The following is an 11,578-nucleotide window of genomic DNA, read 5'->3' as shown; positions in this document are numbered from 1 at the left end:
TTGTAGTTCTACATAGACCTTATCGCAAATACCAATGCGCAAGCGCAGACTGTTGAATGAGGTGCATTGTGGGATATATATGGATCAAATTTGGATACCAGCTAGACCACAATGCACCTAATTCCAAGCTTTACGCGCGCGCCCCGGTATTTGCGAAAAGGTCTATTTCCTGATTCAACTCAAAATAATTATAGAACTATAAGTATAGGGCTATATCACCAGCAGATGTAAACATCAGTGTCAAGTGTCCACAAAGCGGTCTTTTCGGATTATTTAATTGACGATTGTTAAAGGAACATTACATAATTGTTTTTTGTTAACAAAACAGTTGCTGGCAATGTAAACACTTTATGTAATCCACCATATAATTTACATAAACTGACCAACCTGTACAAGTTTTAGATCGATCGGCCATCTTGGTCACGAGAAAACTAGTTTAAAAAAAAAACCTATTAAAATTATTTTGTGCATGACATCGATTTTAAAAAATTAGTCCAAACGGAGCGATAAACTTATTTCTCACCAATTGTTTTTTACCATCATCATCATAGACCTTAAACATGTTTTTTTTCTCATCAATTCTGTGATGTTCCTTTAATCATCTTACAGACAGAAATAAACCGATACACATAATTTGAAGAGTCCAAAAGAGGGACAAAATATAAAAAATAATAATATTCACAATCCCACCATGTAATTATTTCTTTTATGAGACGAACCGGTTCTGAAAAGAACCGATTACTTCAAGAATTGGGGTGTTCAAGTTGAATTGACTCCATGGGTGTTGTCACATGTTGTACATACCAACAAGAGACTGAATCAACATTAACAGTAAAACAATGGGTTTTCCAAGCCAAATTCAGCAAATTCATTATTGCGTCAACGGAGCATTCACTTTCAAAATGAAATCGAATGAACCGGGTGTTAAATTGAATGGATTCTTTTGAAATTGGGCGGGAAAACCTATTAGTAACTTACACTTATATTGCGCAATACCTAACATGAATATAATGCTCTACTGCGCATTACAACAAAACACAAATGCAGACAACAAAGTACAAAGAACACTAATAGTACTAAAATTGGAATTTATCGTCAAACAATGTCTTTTTTTTTAAACATTCACCTGGTAAGAGGCTCTCCACACAAAATGGTAAAAACTAACCGTCGTGAACGAAGGCTGGAGAATGACTGGTATTATATTGAAACTACTCTTGGCATGCAATTAAGGACCGTGAAGTAATTTTACCTTCACAGTGTACTATGGTACATACTTTTTGCAGAACGTTTCTCAGTCGCTTTTGGGACTTATTATGCACACTTCGCGTTTTTTCTTTTTTTCTTGTTCTTATTTTTTTGAGGGGGGGGGGGGGGGGTCAATCTTTGTATGTCAAAGGAATATAGATTGGATCATAAAGAGCTAGGACCATGCCAGTAACAATAATATACCTACATAAACAGAGCACCAGTCTACTTGCAACATGTAAATGGATGTACCAAAAATCAAGCCAACCTGCAAAATCACCTTGCCTCCTCAAAGAAAGAAAATCCCCGTGATAACAATCCGTTGTGAATTAGCCTGTCGATTTATTACGAGTCACATTTACGGCCCTTGTGTGGCAGGAGATGTTGTCCCCCAGGAGATTGTGTCCCCATATCATGGCGAACTTAGGGTACGTTCGTTTAGCTTCCCTGGGTCGACCCCGGTGTGGCGATTTTTTTTTTCCAGGACGAACGTGGGTAATTATTTGCCCACGATAGTCCTTGGAAAAAGAAAAAAACGCCACACACCGGGGTCGACACAGGGAAGCTAAACGAACGCACCCTAAAACCGTGTCCGAAACGGCGACTTCGGCTACAGCTACGGCTAGATCGCGCGCGTCTGCCTATTCTTCAACACTGGTAGACGCGCTGATCTAGACGTAGCTGTAGCCGAAGTCGTCGTTTCGGACACGGCCTTAGTACAAACCACAGACATAGTATTATAATGTCTCTTGATAGCGCCCTCTTTTGAAACATCCTTATTAAGCCCACGTTGTTAAGTTCCCACATGGGGGACAGAATCTTCGTTGGACTGATTTCCCTGGGACATTGATTGAAAGTTTTGGTGAAGTTTTGCAATGTATTTTGCGTTATAACTCCGAGCATCCATATAGGCAAGTCCAAACTAACTTGCCACCGATGACGTCGTGAGTCCTTCGTCCAATGCTTTGTTTGACCTCGCGTTTTTCAGATTTTGCGGTGGGTTCTAGAAAAAATATATGTTCCCCTTTCCCCTGAAAAAAAGTAAAAACTAAATAATTATTTCGAAGCATCCTTAAGAACTTTTCTTCTAAGACAGTAATTTTGGGGAGGTGACTTTTAATGTTATGAGCTACCGAGTGTACATTGCTGGATTTATACAGTGTCTGGTATTAGAGGCATTGCATGGTGATGTATGCGGTAACACCATAATGTGTGTCTACTTGCCAAGTAGAGTTTGTTCTTGAGAGAAACTGTCTCCCCCATAATTATATTCTTCTACCGCAGAGTAGATTTTTATGTTTTGGTCTATTTCAACAACATTTTCAGTTGCTTGCTTATTTTCTTTTTGTCCCCCCAAAAAAGTGGTAGCGGCGTGTAATTTTTGGTGTTAAATGCACTGTGTGATTGTAAAAAGTCTGCCCTAACGGGCAGCTATCTTGGACTTTTTTTCTTTTCAGTTCGTGCTTATAAAGAGTTCAAGCTAAAACTATCAAGTTTGTGTATCAAATGAATATTTCAAACATCTTCCAACTTTTAGGGGAAGATTGTCATACAGAATTATCACTCAGGTCGCATCCTGTTTGCCATGAGTTGACGAGAATATCAATTTATCAGTGAAATTTGTTTTACAATTTTCCCCCAAATAGGAATAAACCAATGATTATAACGCCCCCAACGGTGACTGCATTCAAGGCAAAAAATATCTTAGTTTTTGTTTTAACCGTTCGATTGTTTTAATCATAAATAAATGTACACGTGTAAAGATAACACGTGGAAGTTTCATTTCAAAAGTTGGTTGCGTTTATTTTGTTTTAGAATCGCTGAAAATCCGGAGCAAATATGTCAACGCAAGAAAATAATCCCCAAATTATAGGAGAACACAATCTGAGAAGCCTTATTGTCAGTATAGATTCAAAATTTGGCGCATGAAAAATAATCTCTATTTGCATTACTACATTAAACTTCGAAGTAAAATATTTCTCAATATATGCCTTTTATCAATTGAAAGCTGCTGTAGTGTAAGTATGCCTCTAAGAAAAAAAAAATTGTAAATACCCTCGAGAAAATACGGAGATGTCACCATACAAAAAAAATAATAATAATAAAAATAAAATAAAAAGTTGATTGATAACTTTGGCCTTTAATTAGTTACTGTTACACCCTTTCCAATTCAAGTCCCAATTACAAGTTGAGGTCATTTACCTGCTAATGACAATTATTTTTTATGGCCTACTTGAGTTTAAGGTAAATAGCATACCGGCACAAAAATGTTGAAACACTTCCCAGTCCTTTAAAACAGTTACACCTTCAACTGGTCAGTTTTTAATTGTTTTAGGTTTGGTTGTCTCCCCTGTGTTGAGATGCGTGGATACCCGGCTTGTTGAGCAAGGCCGTTTATGGACTCTCTGAAACCATGGAGGAAGGATACGCAAACTGAAGTGGACCGGTTTGATGTTAGTAAAAGGGGGCTTCAAGGTCACATTCCATTATAGGGGGTATGCCTACTCGTTTTCACATTGGGTACAGATACAACTTTATCAACAAGGAAAGAAAATTAAAAGTATCTAAGCCTCACGTTGAAATGGTGTAAAATGCCTTGTATTAATTTTGATATCCGAAAACATCAAAAAGACGTCATTTTCAAATCCATGAATGTGTACCTTTTTACACGAGTTCATTCCTGACTTTCCAGCTTACAATCAAAACATTTTTTGAAATAATGATTTGTTTTACTGACGAAAATCCCTCCCTTCTGCATTGGCAGCTTCTGCACCCGACTGTTTACACCACATAGGCAGCCCAAAGTGCACTAAACAAGTACATCATTGCAACATTATCGGTCAATCAACGTACATCCTTTTCATGAAAATCTTTCTTAAATCTTTCGATTTACCGTTTTAGAATTTGACTTACACAAACTTTGCCCTTTGGCACAACACTTCGTAGTCTCAATGTGTCCTTCCTCTGCTGGGCAGTGCGCCCCCACACTCTCACCTAATCAAATAGCATGCAATTTTCTTTCACCCTGCTAGTTTATCAATTCATATCAGTTCAACCTTCTTTGAAACGCGACCATATACCAGTAAAAGTAACAATTTTAAATACCAAACCAGCATACAAATAAATGTTTTGAATCAATTAAAGTTATTCAAGGACAGGTGTTCGATTTGCTAATCGGTTGTCATACTTTTTATTGGAATGTGAAGTGAAAGTTCCTTGAAAAATTAAAAGTAATTTAATTGGCTTTTGTTTAATAAAAACAATTATTTCGCACTTGGCAGTGCTGTTTTTCACTGAAGCAAATTTGGGATATTGTAAGGGTGTGACACGATGGGCTGACAGGGTCAACTACTGATTGAAAATTCACTTCTTTTTGAGAAACGTTCTACCTTCGCTAAGTCGGGGAGGTTACCGCAAACCAAATATACATATATATAAACAGTAAGGATTCAATGTTTGCTTATAATTACCATCTCATGAATATATAATTAATATAGAATATAAAAGCAGACACCCGGCTAAATTGGATCATTATTGTGAAATCAAAAACGAACAGACATGGCTCGTGTGCTGCTTTTCACTGCTTTGGCTCTTGCTATCGTCTGCCAAGGTGAGATTTTTTTTTATTTTTAGGTATTTTGCATTTTGAATTTGTTGTTTTTGTTTGTTCGTACAGTGGAGATTGTACATCTCCATTTAATGAACTCAAACAGACGCATTCACATTACATTACAACCATCAAACTATTGGTAAAGGTATAAGATACAAAAGTCAATTACTTTACAACATAGACAAGACTTAAAATTCAGTAGCTATTTAAAAGGCAGTGGACACTATTGGTAATTGTCAAAGACCAGTCTTCTCACCTGCTGTAAAAGATGCATAAAATAACACACCTGTGAAATTTGAGCTCAATTGTTCGTCGAAGTTGCGAGATAATAATGAAAGAAAAACAACCCTTGTCACACGACGTTGTGTGCGTTCAGATGCATGATTTCGAAATTTGTGGAAACTTACTTCTTTTTCGAAAACCGCTCCACTTCAAAGGGAGCCGTTTCTCACAATGTGTTATACTACCAACCTCTCCAATTTACTCATTGCTAATAAATATGTTGAGTAATTACCAATAGTGTACACTGCTTTTCAACAAACAAAAGTTCAGTAGAATGAGTTTTAGCACCTGCCATTGGTTTATTGTTATAAAAAGGGATTTATTTTGTAATAATGTTCTTTGAGCAAGAACTGACTTCATAGCTTTTTTATTTTATATATATTTAATTTTTTTATAGGGCAGTCCAATCCTAATGTCTGCAAATGACACATTATTTTATCTTTGACCCACTTTTAGTGGCTTCTAGATTTGTCTATACCTTTTACATCAATATTGGATACTACACTAGACATTCACATGTTTGTACAGCGAATATCAATGTTACTTTTTTAGATTTTGGAACTAAATTTCTGTCATACCCTTTATGATGAGTTGAATTTCCAAATCGAATGAAAACCTGAACCATGAATCATTGTTTACAGTGTATGGCAAGCTTAACCTGAAGCCAGAGGAGACCATTGACGTTACATCATCTGAGCACTGCGGTTTTGTGAAGGAGTTTCGACAGGTGTTGTACGTATCTATTGGTCATTCATGTTTCCTCCCATCCTTTCTCTTTTCTCGCTTTCAGAAGGGTACGGCTACTTTTATTTCCATCCCCTTGTAAAGACAGTGGCCACTATTGGTAACTGTCAAAGACCAGTCTTCTCACTTGGTGTATCTCAACATATGCATGAAATTACAACCCAGTGAAAATTTGAGCTCAATCGGTCGTCGGAGTTGCGAGATAATAATGAAAGAAAAAACACCCTTGTCACACGAAGTTGTGTGCGTTTAAAACCTTTCTCGGTGACGAGTAATGGGGAGAGGTTGATGGTATAAAACATTTAGAGAAACGGCTCCCTCTGAAGTGCCATAGTTTTCGAGAAAGAAGTGATTTTCCACGAATTTGATTTCGAGACCTCAGGTTTAGAACTTGAGGTCTCGAAATCAATCATCTAAACGCACACAACTTCAAATGACAAGGGTGTTTTTTCTTTCAATATTATCTCGCAAGTTCGATGACCGATCGAGCTCAAATTTTCACAGGTTTGTTGGTTTATGCTTATTTTGAGATACACCAACTGTGAAGGCTAGTCTTTGACAATTACCAATAGTGTCCACTGTCTATAACAAACAAGCAACCTAAGAAGTTTGTGTCTGGATCGGTCGTCATATGGTTTTGCGTCTGGGCTCTTTCATTTCTGCCTTATTTGGTTGTGGCTATTCGAAAGAAGCATTTTGTGACTTGTGTGAAGTTCAAATTAGTATTTTATCTCGTTTACATTAGTTGGACGTAAGGTATAACTATTATAATTTTCTGCATTGAGAACTTAAAAAACAGCTTGTTTCCAATCTTGTAATTAATGTTATTTGTCTTTTATTTATTAGTCTGTACACTCGATGTCTCCAGGATCGTTAGTTTGTTAATTAACTAGTTAACGTATTATATGTTATTTGTTTACATAGTTTCATAAACAAATTTTTAGTTATAAATAAATAAATAAATTAATTAATTAACTATAGGTGAAATTTACTCCCTCGATCCCAATGTCGAACAAATCTTTGTATGAAAGAACACCTCATCCGGGGGCAAAACATGGGATTCTTCACTGTATTGTGTATTGTTTGTTTACACATTCTCTGATTCCAAACAACAAGATGTTTTTTATTAAGTAGATGGACATTTGCATCGGGGATAAAGAATATAAATTTTGGTTTTCCCCTTGTACACCGATGTGTGTCAGAACTGTATAATCAATACTTTCTCCGAGCTTTGTGAAAAAAAGGCATACTACTCTGTTGGGATTCGAACCGACGACCTTTGCAATTCTAGAGCAGTTCGAATCCTATTTGAGCAGCAGGTTAATCTCAAAGATTTAATAGTAAATATTTAACGGTTTTTTTCTTCATACTATTCACAGATCGGACAATCCCACTCTAATGAAACGCTCTCCCCGAAACTATTGGTGCAGTTCCACCCTGGAGCGAAGAAAGGAGGCACTATGCAGCTGCCCTTGGCATACCCTTAGAGACGGTGAGTATAAGACACTGGACACCTTCGTTAACTACTCAAAGACCAGTATTCTCACTCGTTGTATCCCAACATATGCAACTGTAAAAATTTGGACTCATTTAGTCATCGAAGTAGTAAGAAAATAATGAAAGAAAAAACACCCTTGTTGCACAAAATGTGTGTTTTCTGATGCCTCTTGAAAGGCATGCAATATTTTAATATTTGAGTAAGAAATTACCTCTTTGCTTTCTCAAAAACTACGTTACTTCAGAGTTTCAATCAAGTTTTTATGCTACCAATTATTTTGAGTAATTACCAATAGCGTCCATAAGGTAATAGACACGTTTGGTAAAATTGCTCAAAATATATATTAACATAAAAACTTACTTGGTCCAAGCAAAAGATAGTACGATACCATGTGGGAAGGACTCCCTCTGGACCAAATTTCATAACGATTGAAAAAAAAACGTCATAAGCACAGAAACATGCTTAACAGAAACAGGTTACCAGCCAAAATGTCAATAGGTTTACAATGCTGTGACTTGTGCCCACTAAATGCTTGCTTAGCAAAGATTTTTTTCAAGCAGAATGTTCTGCTTATCAGCTATATGAAATTTAGCTCTGATCACTACTTTAACCACTGGTCGGTTTAGGGTTTAACCATTTACTGGCTCTGGCTAACCGGGCACCTCGGTAGTCTAGTTGGTACGACACTGCTTTAGAATTGCAAAGTTCGTGGGTTCGATTCCCACCCGAGTAAAAAATATACCTGTGATTTGTTTCACAGTGCTTGAAAAAGTGCTGAACATTGCTATTACATATTGGTGTATATGGGTATAACCAAAATGAGTATTCTTTATCACTATACATTTGATGTGCGGTAACACCATGTATGTATCTACTTCCATGTATAGAGTTTGTTCTTTAGAGAACTGTCTTGCTATACAAGAAAAGTAGTTAATCAGATTAACTGAATTTTCGGTATTTCACCTAACCATTCCATGATATTTGCCTATTTTCAACCTTAAAGGAACACGTTGCCTTGGATCGGACGAGTTGGTCTATTAAAAGCGTTTGAAACCGTTTGTTATGAAATGCATATGGTTAGAAAGATGTTTTAAAAGTAGAATATAATGATCCACACAAGTATCACTCGAAACTGCACGGTTTTCCTTTTACGTCGCAAAATATAACGGTCGGCCATTTATGGGAGTCAAAATTTTAACTCCAATAAATGGCCGACAGTGACAGTCGACAGGGTAAAAAGAAAACCACGCAAATCCGAAGCATATTAATTTTGTGTAGATCATTGTATTCTACTTTAACAATATTTTTCTAACCATATACATTTTACAACAAACGGTTACAGAACGATTTTCAAAAACCAACTCGACCGATCCAAGGCAACGTGTTCCTTTAAATTAGACTTTCCTATGTTCCACTTGCTTATTTTGACTTAAAAGAGGTGTCCAACTTAGCATGTGGCCTTTTGTGCTTGAATAATGGTGAGGTGACTTTACTGTGTCAACGAAAACTTTATTCTAGTAAACTTAAAGGTAAATAACGTAGAGATAAATAAGGTAGAGAACGTCCATAAAAGCTTGTTTCTGTCTTCAATTTTGGTCAACATATCAATATCTCGATACTTGTATATACTTCTCAACATGTTTACCGTGGTGTAAATTTTATCGGGCTATTTGGAGACTCCTCAGTTCCAAAAAAGAGCTGTCCTGCTTAAGGTATACAAAATCGGCTGGGACAATTACTTTAGCTTATAGGATCGTTATTAGGGACTTTTCGTTTTCGACGACGGATGGTTCTGCGACGGTAAAGATGACATTTGGCGTCATCTGCGCATGCGTCGGCTTTGAGGACGGTCGTCCCTCAATTTCTATGACAGTACTTTTGGGATGAATCTTCGTTGTGCTGAAAACGACAACGTTTAGCTGAACAACCGTCGCAGAACCATCCGTCGTCGAAAACGAAAAGTCCCTATTAACTGCACTACCGCGGACTGGGTTCTTAAATTGGTCTCAACGTTTCGACAAGCTTGCTCTTGGTAATTTTTTTTATCCCTGATGCAAACTTCCATCTACTGATCGATTGATTTGACTGATTTTTTAGATGATTTCATGGAGGAGAAGAAAGACGCAACTAATTTCTTGGAGAGGGGGGTTGAGAAGAGGAGTCTGCATGAAGAATGTTGCAACGAAGGATGCTACTACGAAGAAGTTTACGAACTCTGCTAAGAAACGTCTGCAGAATGTGACCAATTATTGCATCATGTCTCTTTAAAAAATACATAGCAACAGTAGGCCGTACACAAAAACGGAATGAACCGTTATTTGCAAAACTTACACTAATAATTTGTGCTTGTACAGAAAAGGATGCTACAACGAAGAAGTTTACGAACTGTGGCCAGAATTTTTGCAGAATTTGATTTGCATAATGTCTCTTTTCTAAAAAATAATACAAAGCAACGGTAACAAAAACTTCAACAAAACGGACTGAACCGTTATGTGCAAAACTAACACTAACAGTCATGTAATAGGCATTTCAATGCATGTGTAAAAAATTAATCAGTTATTTGAACAAAATCCTTTAACAGTGGGGTTTTCAGGAAGTTACAGAAACATTCTCGGTGCCATGAAATTAAACATTTATTTTTTACACATTAATTTTATGGCCCTGTTTACCGTAGGCGAAGAATCGGCGCTTGCGGAAACGGGGAATTATGCACTTTACGTCAAGCGTATTTCAATTCTGGCTTTGAGCGTGCATACGCCACGTCACTAGCATTCTACGATTACACAGCAAGCGCTGAACTTCGGCGCTAGCCGTGCCAGCGGAGAATTGCGATCGCAAGCGCATAATTCGGCGGTAAGCAGAGCCATGAAATTTAGACCTGGTTTACAGCGTTAAACATTGTTATCGTACGTGAATTGCAAGAAAATAAAAGACTTATGAGAGACGTAAATAAAATAGCTCCATTGACCTTGATTTATGTTTGTTGTTGCAATGTGGTTCACAGATAATAAAAGTATGAATTTTCGAGGGCCAAATACCTTCAGCAGCGCCCTTAAGACTGGTCTTCTGTTTTATCACGAGCCTCGAGCGTGACGTCGGGCTAAAACCTGTGATTTCAATGGATAAACGTGCAGTGACGTAGCTCTCCAAATCTAATTGGTAGTTGGCGTTTGGTAATTGGTAAAGTCTTTAAATAAATTATTAGACTGAGAATTACCTCTTTCTCAAAAACCAGGTTTACTTTGAATGAAGCCGTTTCTCACAACTATTAACAGCTCTCTCGTTACCATGTAAGTCACTTTTACGTTAACAATTGTTACGAGTATTATACCATTAGTATCCAGTGCCTATAGGGATACACAACCGACGTGACGACCTGTCTATGAACTGACTTCTCTTGTTATCTTTATAACATTCAGATTACGACACTTTGTAGATAAAAACGGGTAAAACCCTTAAGAGAAATTTCAGGACAATTATTAAAGGAACACGTTGCCTTGGATCGGTCGAGTTAGTCTTTGAAAAGCATTTGTAACCGTTTGTTATAAAATGCATTAGAAGGGTAGAAAGATGTTGTAAAAGTAGAATACAATGACCCACACAAACATGCCTCGAAATTGCACGGTTTTCCTTTTAACCTCGTCGACTATAACACGGTCGGCTATGGGAGTCAAATTTTTTGCTCCCATAAATGGCCGACCGTGTTAGTTGCACAGTAAAAGCAAAACCACGCAATTTCGAGGCAAATTTGTGTGGATCATTATATTTTACTTTTAAAGCATCGTTCAAACCATATGCGTGTTATTACGAACGGTCACAAACGCTTGTTATAGACCAACTCGTCCGATCTAAGGCAACGTGTTCCTTTAAGTACTTGAGTGGGCGAAACTGTACTATGTAAAATTAGTATTTTGGGTTCATTTTGATTAAAAGACACTTGACACATTCGGTAATGGTCATAAACAAGTCTTCTTATGTTATGTATCTCAACATATGCACAAAATAACAAACCTGTGAAAATTTAAACCCAATTGGTCGTCGAAGTTGCGAGAATGGGAAACAAACAACACCCTTGTCACACGAAGTTGTGTGCTTTCAGATGCTTGAATTCGCGACCTCAAAATCTAATTCTGAGGTCTCAAAATCAAATTCAACTATTTTAGTGCGAAATAAATTCTTTCTCGAAAAAAGACGTTACT

General features: G+C 37.1%; 1 protein-coding gene across 1 annotated transcript; it reads left to right on the top strand.

The window, feature by feature from the left end:
• Positions 1-4,769: 4,769 nt before the first annotated feature.
• Positions 4,770-10,487, top strand: LOC117288437. Its single transcript, XM_033769300.1, has 4 exons — positions 4,770-4,855; positions 5,779-5,869; positions 7,261-7,373; positions 9,477-10,487. The coding sequence occupies exons 1-4, from the start codon at positions 4,804-4,806 to the stop codon at positions 9,599-9,601; spliced, it is 381 nt and encodes a 126-aa protein (XP_033625191.1). The 5' UTR covers positions 4,770-4,803; the 3' UTR covers positions 9,602-10,487.
• The last annotated feature ends 1,091 nt before the right edge of the window (positions 10,488-11,578 follow it).

This window comes from Asterias rubens, chromosome 3 (assembly GCF_902459465.1).
Source record: "Asterias rubens chromosome 3, eAstRub1.3, whole genome shotgun sequence".
Lineage (NCBI taxonomy): Eukaryota > Metazoa > Echinodermata > Asteroidea > Forcipulatida > Asteriidae > Asterias > Asterias rubens.
This window is presented reverse-complemented; position numbering and strand designations above follow the sequence as displayed.